The sequence below is a fragment of the Ciconia boyciana genome, chromosome 2 (genome assembly GCF_034638445.1).
Source record: "Ciconia boyciana chromosome 2, ASM3463844v1, whole genome shotgun sequence".
Classification (NCBI taxonomy): domain Eukaryota; kingdom Metazoa; phylum Chordata; class Aves; order Ciconiiformes; family Ciconiidae; genus Ciconia; species Ciconia boyciana.
In genome coordinates this window covers 106,608,972-106,631,246 of record NC_132935.1, presented here as the reverse complement: position 1 = coordinate 106,631,246, position 22,275 = coordinate 106,608,972, and the positions used below count along the sequence as shown (strand labels likewise).

Sequence of the window (22,275 nt, the reverse complement as noted above, 5' to 3'; positions counted from 1 at the left end):
GCGAATCACATAAAACCTCTGATGGGAAATCCTACCAGCTTGCAGAGAAAACCTACCAAATCAGAAAATAATATGCCAGATCTACAGACAGGCTGATAGCCTGAGGTATCTGTCTCCATATTTGTGCTCACGTTTGTTATAAAGAAGGGGTATATGGAGGTCTAAAGAGACTCAGAACTTTACTAACATATGTAGGGATCTTATCTTCAGGCAGAGATTTGCTGCTGGGCCAATATTCCAGCAGTGTTATGAAGCTGCCTACTAATATCACACTACCATTGAAGCAGTGAGCAATTACAAAATTTCAGAAGACCCTAAATTAACACTATACATTTGTCCCTAGCATGCTGAGATTTAAAAAAAACAAAACCAGAACAAACAGGTTATTGCCTGTGCAATCAATAGAGAATCCACCATCATCAACAGCTCTCTGGAGCCAGGCTCATGGCTGTATGTGAAGCCCAAGGAGACAGGTTGCGTCAAGTACTGAGCTGTCTCCTACTTGATGCTTAAACCATGTCAGAATTTATTCTGTCCAAGCCAAAGCATGCCAACAAAATGCAGGTTTTATTTAGAAAGTCCAGGCCATTTTCAGCAGCAAACATTTAGACATGTCCAGGGTGATGTGACAGCTCAAGGAATTTGAGCCATCTAAGACTAAAAGTCAAAATAATCAAAAAACAGTCCATTTGTGTAAATATCGCCCTTTTTTTTCCTAACTCCCATTAAGTACCTATTTGCTTCATTAAGCTCCAGAATGGTTTTTAAAAAAATGAAATTTAAAAAGTGCAAAAAGTAATTTCATAAAGTGAGTTTCATTAAGTTGAGTGCAATAGATGGGCTCAGAACATGCAAAAGCGTTAACATTTCATGGATCTATAAAACTCTGAACAACTAAACAAGGTTCAGAATTTGGAAATGGAGATCTCAACCTACTCAGTCCAATAACAGTGTCATTACAAAGCCTGTCTCTGAAAAAACCCTTTCTCTCTAATTTGACAGTCTTTTGATAGTAGTCTCTGACTTTTCTTGAAGAGAAAAGTTAGGTAGGATGGGAAGAATGTGAAGCTGTATGGTGATATTCCAAACTGATTTAACCAGCTAATTTCAGCTCCTTGAAAACAAATCTTCAGGTTGTCTGGTTTCCATTCATACGTGCAATTTCATCAGTTAAAACTGATTCACACCAGCAAAGATTTGCTACTATACCTAGACAGGTAGAATCATCCTGGAAAATACCCTAATGGTATAACAAGCCAACAAAAAATGGTAGCATATCTCAAAGGTCCTTATATATGTCCAAAATTAGTATTCCAGCAAGGGATGACTGTATGACTGAGCGTACAGTGGAATACTTCTGCTGATACAGCCAGCTAGGATACAGACACGCAGAAAAGAACTTTTAGTATAAAAGCAACTATACAAGTAAAATAAATAAATATTTTTTTTTCCTAGAATAACTTATTCCAGCATCCTGTTCATCTACACACAGACAGACATAAAGTTAAACTGCTCCCCAATATTTATGACAGGTTTCTTTTCCTGCAATAAATACGTGTCTGTCAGGGATTTTTCAAATACCTGATAATACAGCTATGAAGTCAGAAGCCTGTAGTACAGGGTGTCCTAATAAATAAATGATTGCACATGTTTACTGTCTCCTATATTTGAGTGGGGAGAAGTGCTAGAGCTGAGTATTTTAAACTGAGATCAATTTTGATGGCTAGCATTTTGGCTCAAAGGGCCCTAGATTGCTGACATTAATTTCTAAGCAACTGAGGCAGCTTTTCATATCTTACTTTAGGAATATGAGAAGGCATGGAGGAAGTGAAAACTTGAACATTCTCTGATACACATAGTTTGGGACAGGCCACATGGTCAATGTTCATTCAAGAAAGCAAAAATCTGCAAATGATGATAGAAATCTGAAAATCCCTGTTTTAATGGACTAAGTATTTTACACAAAATAGGATTTTAGTATTTGAAACACATCTCTGGATGAGAAATTTACTTATGCAATTTCTGATTAATGAGAATTACACAGATAATGTTTTCCATATGGCAAAAATCACTATACTTTCTTCACCTGTTTATGAACATCAACATTTTACAGCTCTTTAATTACTGTAAATTTGACACTGTGTGTGGGAGGTACAAGTATTATTTTTATACAAGTGATTAGTATTTAACAGAACCAAACACCTTCAGGTATTAATGATTCTGATTTTGCTTATTCAAATGCAGTTTGATCGGACAGTAGAGAGTAATAACAGAATTAAAATCAGGCTCACATTCTGGCACACGAAAAAATTATTCTTACAGTCATACTAGCAGAAGATAAGATTTTTCAGGTAAATGGCTTTGTGGGTTTTTCTTTTTTTTTTGTTTCCAAATTAATATAGCTGTAGATGTACGGTCTTGGAAAGCTCTGATATTTCCCCTGCAAATTTCATATACTTCTAATGTCAGTGTTCTATAAAAATTTTAAAGGCAACAGGATTTCTGTTTGCTGTGAAAATTTTTTGTGTTTGAATGTTTTTGCACTGAAACATCAAGGATCCTTTTCTCACGTTGTTCCTTTCTTTGTTTTATTTGATCTATTTCCCATCCATTTTCTTTACCAGATTTATTATCAACACTTTTATTGTCAACCTTTGCTTTTGTCCTTCTTCCACTCCAGATATTCTGTGCTCATTTTAATGCAAGATATATAAGTAAAGGCTATACATAAAATCCCCATAGCCCTCACAATCACCAAAATGCCAAGTGTTCCAGACATTATACAGCTTCAACCTGAGGCAAATTAATTTCTACAGATCCTTATTGGAAGCCTTCATGATAGACATCTGTAGCAGTGCCTGTTGCGCACAGGTATTACTAATACTACTAGACATTTTTCATTGACCTACTTGGCTGTGTTAAACTCGCTTAGGTCAATTTGATGTCCAGAATGCTAGCAGCTGTATCTACAACTGAAATCAATGGACACTTTGCTCTCCATGGTTTCACTTCAGAGGAAAAAACGTCTCAGAGGGCTAGGAGACTGCATTGGTAGTCAAGCGCTGAAGAGGCACAAAAATTACAATGCATATCAATACCAGCGCTTTTCACCAGAGCTGACCATGCCAGCAGCACTGGCAGCAGAAATGAAGCTAGAGTTGAATGCCCCAGACTACAGTACTAGCACAAAGCTGGAAATGGCCAAGAGCCAAGGCAGCACCAAAGAAAAATCAACACTAATGCAACCAAAGCCATCACATCACTGGTGCTGGCAGAAATCAGTATTATAAGGTTTTGCCTCAGGTGTGGCTGGAAGGAACAGTTGTCAGCAATTATTTTCTTGGTGCTGAGGGATGGCCTGAATAGCTAGGCATTAGTCTGTAGCAATCGCCAAGGCCTCCAGAGATGGAGTGTGCTGGAATCCAGAAAAGGCAGGTAGGAAGACTAGATGGCTTGTAAGGCACTTCTCGTTTGATCTTTCTTAAGCTAGTAGCTTTCAAAGATATCAAGGACAAGGCAGAATGATCTGGCACAGATAAAGTGACCCAGCCTCCTGGACCTGAAGACTTAATCCTTCTGGCATGAAGCCCCACAACGTGGAAGCTACTATGCTTCATCTGTGATATAGAAGAGCAGTGGAATTTCTCAGGCATTTTGTTCTAAGCTGTGACAATACAAATATGTCTGGAAGGAAAGTCATATGATGGAACATGACTATCATAAGTGATACAGAAAGGTGCTTTTGAAATCAAAATATAATCAAAAGGAGTCAGACACAACATATTGCAATTCAGTGAGGAAATGAGAAGAACTGAAGGTTCAGCATATGTGATACCCCTTATGTCACACACAGAGCATAAAGAACATGCCAGCTACAGATACCACAAAGACAGACTAACTCTGGTGGCAGACCTGAAGAATGGATGTGTGAACTAAGAACTTGCTTCTATAGATAAGCAATAGAGTGTAAAGCAAGTTGATCAGAAACAAAATATTTATACAATATTTTGTATAAATTGTGTAAATACACAAAATATACAATTTTATAAAATACATGATTTTGCTATACATTTTGAACTATCGGTACCAGCTATTCCAACCCAGGATTTTACATTTACAGTGAATATTTAGAAACATTAGTGAATTGATTTTACTTAAGTGCCTTTATCAGGGAGTCTAGAATAGGAGGCATAAGATATAGGGAGGTTCTTACAAAATTCCATTCACACCAAAAACAGCCAGTAGGTTTTAAGACATTAATCTGAAGTAGATGCAAAAACAAACTGGCAAGGCAGAGTAAGCTAAAGCTTGTGTCTAAATTAAATTTAAGTATGATGCTACAGGCATCAATATAACAGGCAATACCAAAAGCAGCATGCATCCTGTCTGTTGAAGACAGCAGTGCATAATCAAGCAGAACTGCAGGAAGGGGATGACTTTTCTTTCTTTAATGAGCAGCTCAGCATGCTGCAGAGCAGAACCTCCAGGAAACACAAGTTCTGTCAACAAGAGCCAAGAGCCTGCAGCTCATGCAGCAACTCAGAAACCGTTGAGAGGCCCAAGAAACAACTTAGTCCTCAGGTGGCAAAAAAGTTTACAGGAACCAGAAGAAACTGTGAAGTGCTTGCTGCAACTGAAAGTACTGAACTGACTGAAGACAAGCCTGAATGTGTAGATGTAGCCTGCAAGGACACAACGCGTAGGAGAACGAATTAGGTGTAAACTGTATGTTGTCTGATTCACTCTGAGTTAAAGATTTCATTATCCAAGTTCACAGCTGGCTTCAGCAGACTAAAATCCTTTTGACCCTTTTATGATCAAAAGGAAAAAAGACTGACACCACATCAAAGCTCTGGCAGAGTCTAGGTCCCAATGGCAGAGTATTCTACAATGAGAATCTGCATTAGCAAAGTTCACCCCTTCATATGGTTATAATCAGGGGGTGAAAATAAAAGTTTTCAATGGATTTTTAAAACTACCTCCCCAGCCCCCAAGGCATACCAGAAAATTTTGGAGAGATGCAATATACCCTCTTTCCCGTGGCCAGAACTGCAGTGTTATGGGCAGTTCATTCAGTGAAACGACCTCATAGGTAATTTCCTCCTGCCCCCCAAAGTAGTATTTATATAAGCTAGAAACAACAGTTCATTATGTGTTATTTAAAAAGACCAACAAGAACACAATGGTGTTTGCTTCTTTTATTATGAAAGATACAAAACCATAGAGTGTGGTGAAGCTATCATTAGAAACGTGAACTTTTTTTCGAACCAACTTTCTATTTACATACACAAAATTCCCCAAGTGGAACAATATCAAATGTGAGACACATTATCAGAATATACCATATATACAAGTCCAGAGATTTAATATCTCTTGTTACTCTATACATGATTGTTACACAAAAAGTCAATTCCTACCTGTCTTACACAAGTATTTTAAGTTAAGCTTATGAGACTACTCAAGCAAAATAAAGCAGAATCTGGGCAAAGTTCTGCTATCTGAATGGTTACTTTATAAATATAGTACAAAATAATAGAGCCAGGTTTTCAGCCAGGCTCAATCTTCTGTTGTGTCAAATTAGCCCATGCTCCAAATTGATGGAAGTAAAATGATGGAAACTATTACTGATTTTTATTGACATCAAACCAGATATATCTCAGGAGGCAAAGACGCACTGGTTTGCACATCACTGATCAGTTATTAGGAAAAGCAAGTCTTTTTATTTTTTTTTTAAACCCTTCCCTCAAACAAAAAGCCAAATAAAATACTTGAGCTTGCTTTGCGTGGTCAGACATTCTGTTAAAAAAATAAATAAAAGAGGACACACCACTTTGTATTATTTTTAACTGGAACCAACTACTGCTTAGTAAAATAAGGCACTTCTTCCTATAGATCAGTCCACTTCCCTAGATTTTAGTTTAGCTCCATTTTACACAGAGAAGTGATTTCAGCTATGCCACTTGTGACAGCAAAAGGGATGTTGTTAAGAACTGTTGCTCTCCAAGCATGGATGGCCTCAACAATACCTTCTGGATTGCTTGAACCCAAGTCACACAGTGAATATACGGCTGCCAGCTGCACACCCCAGGGAACACCTACAAAAAGTTAACACAAATCAGCTTACAGAAACTTTGATAAACTAATCCAAGAACTGGACTAACACACATCAACAATTGGGATGCCTAAAACCGGAAAGTAGCAAGATGACAACCTGCACACAAATTCCATAACATCTCATTTTATACTAGCACTTTCCAGTTTTCTGAATTCAGCAGGTTTTCAGTATCCAAAGGGCATAAAAGATTTGAACACCAAGTGATTTTACTCTAGTTTAGAGTGAACAGACTTCTATGAAAACAGGTTTACACAGAGTCTGAAACAGACAGAGACATATACCACTTACTTGGAAGAACTTGAGATTGCAAGGAAGAGAAGCTATACAAGTGGTTCAAAACAGCTCCCTAACGTCAACCAATGCTTCACTGCAAAATGTACTTAACATCCAAAGTAACTTAGCAATACAGATCTCTGCTTGCCTTGCTTTGTCTTGGTCAGGAATTTGGACTGTCTTGCAACCGTCTCCCAATACAACAGTCTTGCTAGTAGCAAGCTTCAGCATGAGCTGCTCAGGTAACAAATTAGCTATTACTGTTCAAGTTAAGATTACCCTTTAAGTTCTCTGAGGCAGCTGATGTGCTGTTACATGAAGCAGTGTAATTCCAAGGTGGCTGAAACTATCTCAGAGTTGTTCTCTGTCACAAACAGAAGGTAATACACATGCTTCATTAACTTCAGAAGAGAAAAGGACTCAAACTGAAAACTGTTTGTACTGTTATGCACTAACATAAAACTGTACAAGCAGGCTGTTTTGGCATGTATGTCTCAATTTATGTGTGTTCTGTTTACATTGGCAAAACTTCACTTTGCAGATATTACACTAAAGTTCCTCTAAATAAACATTACCTTCCTCTTTTGCGTGCTGTACAAACAGTCCAATTACAGCACTAATATTCTTCACTGCAGCAAGATATCCTTCCTTCAAACCTATTTGGCCCAATCGACCTGAAAGAAAAAAGGTTACTATGTATCTGACATTCAGACAGTCAACTTCCTAATTTTTAGACTTACTGATCGTCTGTTGAAGTATCAACAGAAAATGCAAATTGTTTGTTGAAGTATCAACAGAAAACACAAATTTCAATTACAAAAATTAGTTATTCTTGTTACCATGTTGTCTTGGGAACAGCAGTTGTCCTACTTTTTTTGTGACTAAAGACCCCAAGGCATTTTTCATCAGATTGATCCAACCTCCCGCAGGTTTACAATTTCTAAGTGTAACTAAGTGTAACTCTCAAATAATGCAATTTCTGTTTAACAAACAATATTATATAGCCTACATACTGAAAATATCTATTGAAACCCAAAGTTTATCTATTTACCTTGAATGCCATCTAGATCCCAAATAAATGAATCTAACTTAAAATTGCAGGAAGAAGTATTATGTTGCATATAAAATCTTATTTTATACACTTTGCTATAAAGCATATATAGCTACAGATTATTTCATTTTAAATACATAAAACATGTTGGTATTTGTTATCATGAAATCATAGTAACATCTCTCAAAACTTAAGTACATGCTTTCCACAGGCTGACAAACAGAAAATATCTGCATAGGGTTGTAAAAGTTTGGCTTTTAAGGTGAAAATTTTTGAAGGGGGGGGGGGGGGGGTCAAGATAAAAAAAAAACATAAAAATATTTCAATTCACTTTCCAGGCAGGCTGACACTTTCAAAGGACATACTTACACAAAGCAGAAGTTCAACCAAGAATTTAGATTACTTACCAATTAGCCTTAGTGTCAATGCTATAACACTATCAGGAATGGACTGAGCAGTTTCATGGCCCTTTCTCTTCTTTACCCATTTATCCATAGAGGGCCAAAGCACTTTGCTGTGAAAGACGAATGAATTTGAAAACCTGATACTGCATGAAGGGGTGGTACAATATTTATGCAATAATGAACACAAATGGTTCTTCTGTTTACCATGTATTTCCATAGCTCCACTTGCATCTTTAATTCACCTTCCAGGGAAAAATCACAATATTCCAAGCATCCACAAATCTGAGGTTTTACACCCAAACAATCAAAGCTAACTTTCTGGAGGAATCATTCCTGTTCATTTCCCTGCAACATTCTACATCTCTACCTAAAGTCAAGAACTTACTCCACTGACTTCACAGATGTATATGAAATTGCATTACTTTCAAATGTCATGCTGAGATGTTATGCAAGCTTCTTATATGACTGAAAATTCAGTTTGCATGTTATAAGTAGGACCTGATGCTTGTTTTTAAACCTGAAAGGACCTGAAATAAGACTTTTTTTATCCTTAAAATGATGCTAATAGACATAGTTACCTATTATAAGCACAACTCCACACAGAAAATCAATTCTGTATAGCTTTAGTTAAAGTGACATACCTTTCACTGAAGCCAATTTGTATTCTTTTTAAAAGTATTTAACTAAAAATAACTTCTTTACTATTTGAAAGCATGGAACTTGTATAAAAGACTTGATGATGATTGTAAGTTATTTGCATTTACTTTATACTCGATTACGTATGTCATAGTCAAACAAATGCCATGTTTTTGGAGATTCTGCTAAGTTATATAACTTCTACATAGAAAATAGGGGCTGTCAGATCAGTGTAGGTATCAAAATGAAGTCTTTCAAACCAAGTTAAGTATGGTAGCAGTCCATGCACTGGATTGTAGGGTTCAAAGAAAATTTAAGACATTGAATTTAAGTATTATAATAATTTTAGAATTAAAATCAGACAGAAATCAGGATAGTACACTAATGAATAGGGTTACATTTCACTTTCACCACTGAAGGAGTGCTATTTACACATCAAAAGTTCCACCCTCATTTTCAAATGATGTGGAGGAGGGGAATTCAACAATGAAGTTCAGAGGAAGACAATCAATCATTTTGCTTCATTAACAAACAATCCACCTCAAAATCTTTCACAATTGTCCACATATAGCTATTCTAAAAGCAATTCTTCATTAGAATGGTTCAAACAGGGTTAATTTCTTGGACCAGTACCATAAAATCCTACATTTCCTCATTGATCACTCATTCTGTCTTAAAAAAAGGCACACAAACACAGTAGTCTAGGTCTCATCAGGTTAAAATGCCCTCATTTCTAAGTATCTATGCAATGCTTTATTATGTTAAAAGCTAAGTCATAATGTCTCAGATTTGGGAAAAAAAAACCCAAGACCAAAACAAACCACAAAAAACCACAAGGGAAAACATTTGAAAGAACTGCTTGCCACAATACCTTATAACATTGTCATGTGTCCAATCCCACCTCAGGTGAGAGCAGAGTAGGTCAACAGCAAATATGTACTGCCAAGCATCTTCACTCAGATCTTCTCCGTATTGCTCACTCAGTTTAAATTCTACTTTTGGACATGACTGCATTTCTAAAAGCAGGTTTGAGACCATAATACCAGCATCTAAAGAGGAACTCTGGAAGTTTAGAAGGTGATTATCTTAATGCATGAAAAGTTACCAACACAGAACCAAACTCTACATATATTTGATTCTGACTGTCCACAGCATCTTACACCATAAATTCACCTTTGGGTTTGACTTAACAGAAACAAAAAGAGTACATAAATGAAAATCTTCAAGTATTCAGTGTTTTTCTTGATGCTTTTACTAAAAGCAGAGTTTGGAAAAAAACCCCGCCAACAAAAACCACAGACCCTACACCCACTATCCTCTCTCCTACAATTTGGGGATTTTTGTTTCTCTCAATGAAGTTTTAAGGTCAGAAGAGTATTTCCAATGCAAGAAGATCAGACTAATCCTGCTCACTTTCTAAGTTTTGTTTTGTTTTAGTGATTTTCTGATGCTGAAATTTGTTATTATTTATTGTTTATTAGGGGCCAATTTCCAAGCAAGTATATCCAATAGTTGAGGTAGTAATAACTGAAAACATGTCACATGAAACAATTCTGCTAATTAAATAGCTAGGGCAAGCAAGGAAATTTAAAAACAACATCCTTCGAATAGCTGAAGAAAAAAGTCTAGGCTTATCACATAAACACAGTGGGTGCTCAGCATATCTTCTCGGTAAAAAGTTCATATAATTGGCAAGTTCTGCAATGGTGCAAGTCACTAAAATGGCATACTTTGACCAAGAACTAAATACCCATTCTACGTGAGCTTTACTTTCATAAGTAGAATAATCTTCTCATAAAATTGTATGTATAACAGACTGTTGACCACAATCCACTTGAAATTTGTCTCTGCATTTCTACCTAAGTAAAAAACATCTTACAGATAGGATGATGCCATCTGCTATCATCAATACAGAAATTGCTGAGGTCCTTCTCCCCAGCTGCAGCAGCTCTCATATTTCATAGAGATCCATAAAGAAAGTAGGTAGTGTGACTGTACAGAATTAATATTTCCAGGAACATTTAGTGAGACATACTTATGTGCATCTCTATTGGCATGAGATTGAAAGCTGTAACCTAATAGAATGGAGAATACAAATTCTTTGCTAAACAGGGATTGCTGGACAGCATAACTCTGAATACCAGAGTTTAATGCTACATCACAACTGTGATTTAATCAAAAAAGAAACATATACAAATCCATGCCCTCTTAACTCACTCCACTGCACTAAATCAGGAGGTTTATAGGGGCTGTAATTCCAGTGGTACCATATTAAATTCAGGGCTGGTTTCAGATCTAAAAAAAAAAAAAATCATCATGCTTTTTCCAGTGGGTACAACACTTAAAGGCTATGCTGACAGCAGTAAACCTAGCTGCAGTCTCCATGGCAGTTGTGGAGCAGCATGTTAGGATAGGGAATAGATGAGCTATGAATCAAGATGATTTTGTTCACTTGGTATTTACAGAACTATAGCACTTCCACCAAGCAAGCCTGGCATTAATATGGGGTTTTCAAAACTACCAGGGCCCTAGCCTTCAAGCAAACACACAAGCCTGTTACACAAACTCCTCCAGAAGTAAAGTAGCTCTGGCTCTCCATTTGCATGATATCAAGTGTGTCCCAATTTTTCCTCTTTGCAACATCCCTTTCAGGATGGTAATATGTGCCTACTGAAAACTGACAGAAATTAAATGACTTGCCTAAGAGCTCAAAGACTTGAAGTAAAATCTCAAAAAGTCCTTAGGTCCTTAACATTGGTCATCTTTCTTCTGCCATCGCTGCAGTTTTGTACTGATCATGCCAACTGCTTATGAAATTAATTGGCTGGTATTTTTTTGGTGATAAATGGATATTTACAGTCTACCTCACAGAAAGATCATGAGTAAAAAGAGACAGGTTCATCTTGAAATTAACTGTGATAAATAATTACCTGTTACACAGAGAACTATGAAAGACAGACAAGCCCAATACATATTTAAACCCCCCAACAAAACAAAACAAAAAACACACCTTAAAGACCAAAGTCACAGTTCCATAGAGGGACAGAATTCCCTAGTCCAAGAACAATTCAGTCAAAGTTTAAAAACAATGTTTACTTTTAATGTTTAATAGAGGGATTAGTATTTAATAGGGAAAACAAGAAAAGTGTTGTGTTCTAGTAGGGTCTAGACAACCACAGGAAAAAGGCCTGAAGCAGCATTTCTTGTGCAATTGTACAGACTCCATGGGAGATTCACAGGGTATCTTCATACCCTTCATCAGAAGTAAGCTGCTTGATTTGATTCTGCCAGCAAAGCGACCAATGCAGACAAAAGCTGATACTGACATTGAAAGGAGACGTTACCTGTTCCCAGTTGAGATAAGCACTCAAACAGGCCAGCATGTCATTGCTTGCACTCTGCCTGACAACTAATTGCATAGCTTTGTTAACTGCACCTTGGAAGACAAATATGTCAGACCATACATTTGTGATAAATAAAATCAGTTTTTCTGAGTCTGGAAAGTCTAAGGGAAAAAAAAGAGAGAACAAAGTAAGTTTTTAACATTTAAAAACAAGAAAATATATATTCAGGCATTAAAAGGTAGTACAGCCTTCAGCAAGATCACTAGGAAAGAAGGCACAGAAGTCACATAACAACTGCTCCCAGGGAAGGGGAGTCATACTAGCACATCTCAGCCCCGAGATTAAGTAAGAAAAAGAGACACAAGAAAAAAAAAAAATCCCCCCCAAGCCACATCCCCCATTGTAATATCACTCTTTTTTTTTAAGGGGGGGCGGGGGGGAGGCTTCACTGGACTTCGCTGTGTAATAACAGTACAAAAGGACCTTTCCTTTTGCATTTTGAGTTTAGTCTCCCTTCAGCCTTCTTGATACACTTTAGTTCACTAAGGAGAGTGGTCTTGGAACACTGAAACTGGATTCTTTTAGGATGAAATAAAACTGGAAGATGTACTCCAGAAGCCTACCTAATACACTCCAGTCACAAATGAGCACTCTGATCACTGGATCAAACTAGACCTAGTCCAAAAGAAAAAAATACTCCTGAGATGTGTAATAATGTGAAAATCAGGTCTTCAGTACAAATCCACAGTACTTGCTAACACCTTGCACCCATACACCTATGAAATCCACATTAAAAAAACCCCAAAACTTTGCAAAGAACTTTCATACAATTCAAATATGAAATCTGATATTGCTCAGCAATTTTGCCAGACTCCGTCAGGGAAATTATACATTACACGAGTTGTAAGTGAGCATATATGAATGATGCATGTCAAAATTTGTATTTCCATAGACACAAAGTGTGCTACTGATATAATTGAAGAGCCCTCATTCATTAAATTAATTCAGAGCAAGTATCTGACAACAATATATAGAGGACAGAATTCTAGGCCATCAAAGGGAAGCTAATAGACCCTTCTGAACACCAAAGGAGAGATCTTCAAGGCAAAATATTAAGATAAAACATGAGTGTGTAGACTGCAAGCAAGAAAAAGTACATTGGAATAAGCAAGTAGATATTACTTTCATGCATGAAATGCAATACTGCAATACATATGCCTGAAACACTACTGTCACTATAAAGAGCTACAAAAAACAGTGAAAACTGAAAAGCTAAATGTGTCTTCCCTCTTCACTTCAGCATAACTTCTACATTTTTAGAAAGATCTTAAGAACTAGAGAGCATATGAAAATACATCAGATCAAGAAGCTTTAATGGATTCACTGAGCATGAAGAATTTACAGAGTTCCATCCAGTGTCTTGGATGGACCTTCTCTACTCTGAAGCCCCTCATCACATAAGAATGAGGGGGTTTTTTTGTCTGAACAAAGACTGTTGCTAAAACTAGAATTATCTGCATGCTGCAACTTGAATTGCCTGCCCATGAATTTGGAACACTTAAGACTCACTCAGTGATGAGTAAGAGTTAAAGGGACATCAAAAGAAGAAAAGAAAAGAAAAAAGGAGGGAAACAGAGGAGGGGTAAAAGGAAAAATAACCAAAGAAAGGTAACATTTAATTTATAGTCATTTAAGGCAGAATACCTGAAAGGAGAACAGAACAAAAAAGGATGGACCAGAAGTCAAAAGAACAGATGACGCAAGTCTAATGAGGTAGTACAGACTGTTTATAGTCAAGTTGGCAATTATGTAGCTGGCACATAGCTCACACTTGTGTTGCCATAATTCTGATGGGAATTAATATGTGAAACTACATGAAAGAGAAAACCCTAAAATGAATGCATTGTAATCAAATCAAAATAAACAAATTAAAAAAACCCAAACAACCCTTAAGATGTGTTTACAGCTGTTCACACTGAAAAGATAACAATAAAACCACAGAACAACCACAAGAGGACTTTATGCAATTCAAAGTATAGAATAGAAAATCATTCAACAAAAATATGCATTTAGCTACTGAAGTTTGGATCTTAGCCAGAAAAAGAAAGGAAAAAAAGGGAATGTTTAATATTTGCAAGAGCCCACAAAAAGACTAAGTACCAAGGTACTGCAAAACAAAAGGCTTAATTGTTAATTTAGACTAAGAAAAGATATCTGACAAGTAATAGTTTCTGACATGGTGCAGTATTAAAACTATTAACATGAAAAAAGTGAAAGGCGAGTTATGATGGACTGCATGAAGGACAGAAAAACAGCTAAGAAAACAGGAATTCCAAAAAGAACCCAAGCAAAAAACCCCAAACAAAAATATCCCAATCCCCCCCCCCAAAAAGATAATTAAGAACAAAATAAAATCACAATCCTCAGTAAGATTAAAAAAAAAAAAAAAAAAGAAAAAAAGACAGGGATGTTATATGGAAGATAACCACTAACTGAAGCAATCAAAAGTTGTAGCAAATTGCTCCTCAGTGCCCTCAAATTTTATTTTATTTTAATTTGAAACACAGATACCAGTACACTGTTTTGAGCCCTGGATGGCTTGGTATTTTCAAACTAAGTGAAGTCCTTCCAGAACTAAGACGGACTCTTAATTTAGTACAGTGATACTATGTACGTATTACCTTTGTTACTGGGAACAAAAAGAAGGGAGCAAGAGGAAGGGAACCAAAATGAAAAAAGCTCTCAACCAAATGAGACTTTGGATAATGGGAAGTAATAAAACTTTAAGGAGGATATGTTGTACAAATGCACTGGTTTTGATCAAGGTACTGTCCAACTCCTGACACTATTTTAAGCCAATACATGTTTTAAAATCACATTTGCTTTATGAATCAGTGCTTACTCAGTTAAAGTAAGAAAATACTAATAAGCAAAAAGTACAAAATTCACTGGAATCACATTATCATTTTGGAGATGGTGGGGCAAAAATGAAAGCACAGAGGATCCTAAATAAAATATTTCTTTGGAAAAGTGAGTAGACTACTAAGAGCCCAGGTCATCACCAAACTGAGACACAGATGTGAAGGAACTGCGAGAAGGGAAATTTCTTCTAGAAGTCTCTACTTCTGCACTACAGAAAAAGGTTCTAAGGAAAATGCCCCTTTCACAGGGTTTTTGTTTGTTTGTTTTTACAAACATAATCATTCTGGAACACTACAGCAAAGACACACAGCATATTTAAGATACAAGACCACTAACCCATACTATACCTTCTTTAAGTAGGCTATAGCAGAAAAGGCGGGCTCTTTCCAAATCTCCCAACTGTCGACAAACTCCTGTATAGACTCGACATAGAGCCTGATTGAAATTGTATTTTGTGGCATTCTTCTGAGCCTTGAGTTTATTGAGAATAGCATGCAGCAAGGACTCTGCTAAATGCTATAAGGCACAAAAAACATTGTTAGACTATTATATACTTGAGAATATTTGATAACATTACAGTAGTATGACAAGTAAAAAGAACTACTATCTTATTTGCAAGAATACTGTGCATACATATAAAAATGCAGAAAAGTAAATCAGAGGCGACCAGTGAAAGAAAAGAGTGAGGAGCAACTTCCCAGAATAAACATGCCTTAAACAGCTGCAGAATAAGACTACTATTCTTTAAATATAAATTGTTTAGTTATGTGATTAAAAACTATCTTCCATAAACAAAAAGTGAGGAGAGGAATAATGACAGGTAGAGGAACCCCAATAACCTAATCAGAGCAAAGAGAGCACCCTGACTTGGCTGTTCCCAGAGCTGTCACAGGACAAACAGCCCATTGTCCAGGTGTGAGACTACTAGATCAGTCAACAGCAGAGTCTCTACCCAGATCACCCTACACTGCAAGAGATGGGGAGGGAGGTGTTATGTCTACAATAACATGGGACTCAATACAAGATGCAAGGAAAGAGAATATTGGGATTGTGCAAGACTTACCATAGGATGTTTAGAGGGAGGGCTAAAAGTGGGGAGTAGAATGAGGGGCTTAGGAGCCAGGTGCTGGAGAGGCCACAGGTTTAGACTGGGTACCTGCAGACACCAGGGAGTCTGACTGTTGGCTTCATGAGGAACCAGAAGGTCCAAGCCAGCTACCTGAAAGACCGGGGGTCTGAGGGTCAGATGCAGGTAAGGCCATAGATCTGGACCAGCTACTGGAGGGATGCGTGTGCACTTCTGTGTCTGTAAGTCTGTCAGTGCATGAGATAAGTGAGGAGAACAGGAGTCACCTACTGGATATACTGAGTGTCTAATGTTAGCTGCTGGAGGGATCCATACTGTCTGTATATATGTATGTATGTATTTTCCACTACCAGGCTTTCACTCTGATGAGCCAGAGAAGGGAACAAGACTGGGCGCATATTGTGTGCATGTGTGCCTATTAGGAGTACGTACTCGGCCTTGCTACTGGCTGGACCTGGAAACATAAAGCTGCCACAGCCTTGCTTCTATGAAGTTACCAGATTTCTCAACTCGTAGCAAAGATGTCCCGAGAACTTGGTAGCAACTTCTGTGGAGAACTTAATTACGTTCAAGAACTGAAACAGGGCAAAATACTGCCATGCATCAGTTGGTAAATTGCTCTGCTTCAGACTACAAATTATCTATGAGAAAGATGGCAATTAAAGGGAATTTTTTCAACACTGATGCTAAGCAAGTTCTGAGAAACAAACTAGTGAAAGATTTTTCCAATAAAATTAATTTGAACAACCTGATGTAGAATAACAACAGTAAACATGGAATGAAAGGGTATGTCACTATTATAGATACAATGCAGTTCATCTTATTTAATTGAAAAAATAAAAAACGGTAATCGAGCCTCACACTTTTAGAGGAACTCCTACAATTGTTAATGCTGTCTGCTACAAAAAATGTTGCAAAAATGAAGTGGTTTATGCATACATCAGGAAAGCAAATGTATTTACAAATGCAGTTTTGCATCTTGGACACTACTGAACAGTAATTTCTTGTAAAGCTCTATATTTTCTTAAGTTATACAAGTTTAGATGTCCGATAACCTTTCAAGACCACACTTTGGCACTGCAGATTGCTTGAACAATTGAGAATTCAAATAACTACATACTTACACTCTTTTCATCTGCACAGAAGTCATTATTAAAACACAAAATTAAAAATTATGCTACTTACCTTGGTTTTTACACCAAATTCATAGACAACTTCTTTCTCTTCATCTCTCATTATTGGAATCTTTGAGATATTGCCGACATACACATGACCTTTAATAACTGGTAACAAGTCAAAACAGGATTCAGCAATTTTCTTCAATGCCAAAGAAACTTTCTGGCAGTGAGGATCAATAACCTTCTTTACTGGCAGTGATGCTTCTAAACTGGAACTGTGTGCTGAATCACTGATTTCACAGCTTTTGTCATGGAAAGCCTCCTGCATTTCAGAGATTGTATTTTTAGCATTTCCGATAGCAGCAATATCATTGGGCTCCAGCTTTGGTGGTTCACTGTCCAACCTCAGTCTCTTTGCACTTCTTGGCATAGATATTGGCAATAGTGTCCGTTTTTCAAGATGATTTGATGAGCTTGAAAACAATTGCTGATTTTGCACATCTTTGTCTTGATCTTTGCTACTATCAAATTTCAAATTGCTCCCAGTTTTAACAAAAGCAGTTGATGTAGATGCAATTGCTTTGAACCCACCTATTTGAGCCACAGGTCCTGGCAAACTTTGGCTGTCTGAAAAAGCACATCGGTTAAGCTGAATATTGCCTTTCAGAATATTTAGTGTCCGTGCCCTTGCAGACAGCTCTGGATACATAGTGTCCAATATTTTCACAGAGTTCTCCTGAGGAGCACTAGGAGCAGCACTATCAGCTGCAAACAGAGGAAATCTTCCTGGCACAGGAAGTGCATGCTTTGGAATGGAAGTACAAAATTTCAAAGGTGAGGAGTGAATCCTTCTACCTACTGCCATTTCTGAGGGTGAGGGAGGAGAAAATAAAAGAGCAGATTTCACTGTTGGAGTATCTGTTAATGGAGACATGAGAGGAGGAACAGGAGTTTCACGTAGTGGGGATATCAGGTCATCAAGGGGGGAAAGCAAAGAGGATCGACCAGTAGAAGACATTACTGGGGACACGGTACATGCAGCTTTTGGAGGAGTAGCAATCAAAGGCAGTAGCAAGGGGGGCAGAGGAGGACCCATCTCTTGCCTAATTTTATTTATAGTCTCAGATGAGCATTTTGTTGGCATAGAAGTATCAGCATTTGCAAGAACTGGCCGAGTTAGTTTAACTTTGAGAGTCTTTGTTTTTCTTTTACCTTGAAACAGCCTCTTTGATAGCTTGGCATGCATTACTTGGGCTGCTGTCTTGGTTGAAACACTCGAGATTTCAGATGGTTCTTGTTCTTTGCACTTCAATTTATTGCTCTTTTTGAGAGCAACATGCACACAAGACTCTGACTCCAACATACATAGTTTCTCAAATACTGGTTTTTGTGGCTCAGAAGGCTGCCTAACTGTCTGACAGTTGCACTCTACATCAGATAGGACTGGATTTGGAAGATACTTGACAAAAATTTTTTTTCTACTGCTACCATCTAGGGTAACATCAGTGTTGTTTTCTCCTATGTTGCAAGCAGTGCAAGTCTGATTATGATTATATTCTTCGAACACTGAGACCCCCATATCAACACCATGTAGTAGACTTTGCTCCACATTTGACTGAAGATTTTCAGAATCATTTTCTTCTAAGAAATTGCCAAGTGCTAACATTCTTGTATTTAATTTACTGTTTTTTACAGACAATCTGCAAGTTTCTGAGAATGTGGTTAACATCTGGCATAGTGGTAATCTATTCTTTGAAGCATTTGGCATCACAGGGCTTTCTTTTGATGTCCCAGTTTTTAACAGACCTTCCTCACTGTCACTGATGCATCCAGCTCTGTTAGAATCTACCATGCATTCATTAACACCCTCAGTATTTTCAGAGGTTACTAATATACACTCCCTTTTCCAAGAGGCTAAGTCTTTAGGATAACCCTCCCCAACCACACTTGACAACTCATTTGCAGTATCTGGAGAGGTGTTTGTTTCACAGTGTGTATCCATATCCACCATAGTGTCTGCTTTTAGATGACTAACTGTCAAACTATTTCCTGGGTGCATTGTTGAATGAAGTTTACATACTTGGTAATCAGCATCAACAATTGCACCAGTTTCCAGAGCACCCACTGCAATTCTCCTGGAAGCTCTCAGTTCCTTTCTGAACATGGGAACACATTCAGAACATTTCACATATCTAACTTTTTGTACAGAACATTCTTTCTCTTCAGATTCATTGCTCTGCTCTGGCATATCAAAATCATTTTTAGACCTTTTTATGGCATTTTTCCCAGATGCCTCAAAACGATTCAATTCTTTGCTTTCTCCCCCAGCTGTTAGTGAACCAGTTCCAGAAGGATCTGATCTAACTTCCCACATAGAAGTGCTGCATCCTGATTCTTGACAATCAAACTTTTGGAGAAGAAAAGTATCCTTATTGTAAGAGTTTGCATCCAGGATCTGTGATTTAAGAGATGCCTGAGGTTCGTTATCTACTGGCTGCTCCTTCTCATCTGGAATTTTCACTTCATTTTTGTGTATGTATTCCCTCTCAGGGCAGTCCAGCTGTTTGCACATGTTGTCTTTTTCAGCAGATAGGATCTCAGCACCCTCTTCCAAGCTTTCTGAAGAACAGTTAAATGTAACACAGTTTTTACCTCCTTTGTTTTCCCATGTATGGGAAAAAGCAGCCTTTTCTGTGAGATTAGTTTCAACAAAACTGACAACTTTGTGAAGACTGAAATTTAGACCAGGAGGCATTGTGGACTCCCAGCCAATTCCCACTTGCACAGGAGAATCTGTTTCTTCAGTATTTATACAGTCCATCTCCAAGTCCCCTTGAGTAGAAAAAGCCAAGCCACTATTAAAATCCATTTCTGAAGTAGGCTGGCAGATGATCTCTGAAATATTATTTTTCTTCACAACATTCTCTTCCCAGTTAAATGAACTGGAACAAGTCTCACTCACCATTTCCTTGCTTTGTTTATTTAATTTCCCTTTTATTTCATCACATTTAACATTTTCAGTTACCAAGAACTGATTCAGAGGTTTTGCAAACTGTGCCTGAGAAGTAAGATTACTTTCTACCAAGACAGATTCAATGGTATCCACTCTTTCTACCAGCTCACTGCTTTCCTCTCCAAAATCTTCTGGATTAACTTTGAATTCTGTCTCTTGAGGTTCAAACACTCTAAAGTTTTGAGTTTTGGACAACCCACGTTCTAATGTACTACACAGGTTTTCAGGTTGTTTTATTTCACCTTTTATTTCTGTAAAATCCAACACAGAGGATTCACACTCAGCTACGCTGCTTTCTGCATCAATAATGCATGCCATCTTTGGCAGTGCAAGTATACTTTCCAAGTCTGACTTCCCTTGCGATAAATTACTACCATTTTCTTCCTCGCGTGGTTTGCCTTTTAAATATCCCCCCTCTTTAATATCCACTAATTTTCCATTTTCTGCACTATGGAGTAGCTCTGACGATCCAGCTATTTCTAGAACACTTTCTCTGTTAAATTTCACAGCTAGTTCAATAGTCTCAGGTCTCGTTATATACATGTCTTCAATTCTGAGCTGTTCGTCATCATTTGGAAAGGCTGACAAAGAAGTCCTCTCCATACCTACATTCTTGTCTACGGCATCCAAAGACAATGAATTTCTGATTCCTTCAATAGCAGATACAGGTAAGTAATGCCTAGAGACTTCAACAGTCTCTGGTTCACATTCTCTGTCCGCTTCATCTTTTACTGTTTGCACACATTGTTCCTCCAGTGTCTCTTCACTATCATGTTTTATTTCAGAGCACTGAGAGTGTGCAGAGATCTCAATAGCTCCGGTGTCTGCCTCAGTCTCCATAATTGTTCCCTCCCCGTCACACTTTATCATTAGGTCTTTAGGACACTCCACTTCACAGAAGGATTTTGAACTACTGAAATTAGACAATACATTTTCAGAAAGCTCCCTCTCATTATTTGCCTCTGCACAGAGTCCTTTCATCTGTATTGCAGCTGTTACTTCCTCTCCAATTATCACTTGTTTCACGTTTTCCCCTATATCACTTGCCATATTAGTTACTTTGATTACATTTTTTGATTCATTTTCAACCACTTCATTCTGTATCAATACATCGGATTTCTCCTCAGAATCTTCACTTTGAAGCACAATGCATTGCTCAGGTGGCAAATGAGTAACATTTTGGGGAACAGATACTGCCCTGGGAGTTTCTCTCTCTCCTGATAATCCATCTCTTTCTGCTTTCATTAATTCAGCATGCTTTTCATGTGTACCTTCATAATCAACAGCTCTGATTAAGATTACATTCTTCTCTGTTTGCTCTACCTCACATTTTTCCATCTGATTGTGAGGCTTTAAACTCTGTAACACAAAATCAGCTGAAGAACCTCCCTCTTCACTGTGCACGTCCTCACTGTCTCCTTTCTGTTCTTCAAAGGCTTTCAATTCATGTGCTGTTGCTTCAGTTAGTTCTCTCTTCTCAGTTTCCATATTCTCAGAATTCTCCTCCAAACAATCTTTGTTAGTTTCCATGTTTGTAATTAAAGTAGCAGCTTCAGATTGCTTTGTTTCAGCATCTCTCTCCTCCTTGCTTGACATCTTTGGACTGATGCATTCATTCTTTTCATTCCAACTCAGGTTACGTGAAATTTCTGCATCAAGACCATGCTCACATGATTTGCTCTGTCTGTTACACTCCTCACTGAGGCTGAATACATTACAACTCTGAGGCTGAACTTGGTCTTCTTGTAAAATATCCTCCACTGCAGAAGCACTGCAATCAACTTCTTCGTCGCTGGAACCTGTGATTTCTCCAAACAATATATCCTTTAATGAAAAATACAAAGTTAATATTCCAAAGCCTGGTATCAGTTTTAAGATCTATTTCTCTAAACAAATACACTGGTGGCCCTGACATGCAGTGGTTTTGAGAGATTAAGGCTGATCAACAGAATTACATCCTTCTCCATCACTGGTCTCCACAGCAAGTGGAAAGTACCTCTGTGGAAAGTCAGAGACTTCTTTACCTACCTACTTGCATTCTAAGATTACTGGAAAACAACATTTGAGTAGGTTCCCCTTGACTTTCAATCTGTGGAATTTTGCTATGAAAGCCATGCTTATACCCAATAGGATTTGGGATTGCAAGTCTGCAACACCAGGAAAAGAAATTATGACAGCTGACTTCGTTTTAAATATACTTCTGAAAATTATGTTTTGCCCCCTTCCACAGGCAGTATGCTAGAAGATAAAAAAGTATCCATACAGATCTAAACACTCACACAGAAACCCTTTTCAGTGCATGAGTAACTGAC

General features: G+C 37.6%; 1 protein-coding gene across 8 annotated transcripts in view; it reads right to left on the bottom strand.

Moving 5' to 3' along the window:
• Positions 1 to 5,189: 5,189 nt before the first annotated feature.
• ICE1 (interactor of little elongation complex ELL subunit 1) overlaps positions 5,190 to 22,275 on the bottom strand; it is a 39,902-nt gene continuing 22,816 nt past the window's right edge. For 4 of the 8 annotated variants that reach the window (XM_072853427.1, XM_072853431.1, XM_072853428.1 and 1 more), the window contains 8 exons: positions 17,018 to 21,787; positions 15,809 to 15,964; positions 15,093 to 15,261; positions 11,824 to 11,984; positions 9,351 to 9,541; positions 7,847 to 7,953; positions 6,964 to 7,062; positions 5,190 to 6,095 (listed from right to left, as the gene is read on the bottom strand). In XM_072853427.1, coding sequence (XP_072709528.1) covers positions 5,914 to 6,095; positions 6,964 to 7,062; positions 7,847 to 7,953; positions 9,351 to 9,541; positions 11,824 to 11,984; positions 15,093 to 15,261; positions 15,809 to 15,964; positions 17,018 to 21,787 — 5,835 coding nt within the window. In that variant the 3' untranslated portion in view covers positions 5,190 to 5,913. Of the gene's footprint in view, positions 6,096 to 6,963; positions 7,063 to 7,846; positions 7,954 to 9,350; positions 9,542 to 11,823; positions 11,985 to 12,446; positions 12,499 to 15,092; positions 15,965 to 17,017; positions 21,788 to 22,275 lie in introns of those variants that run through there. The other 4 variants (XM_072853429.1, XM_072853433.1, XM_072853434.1 and 1 more) reach the window with 4 other exon arrangements.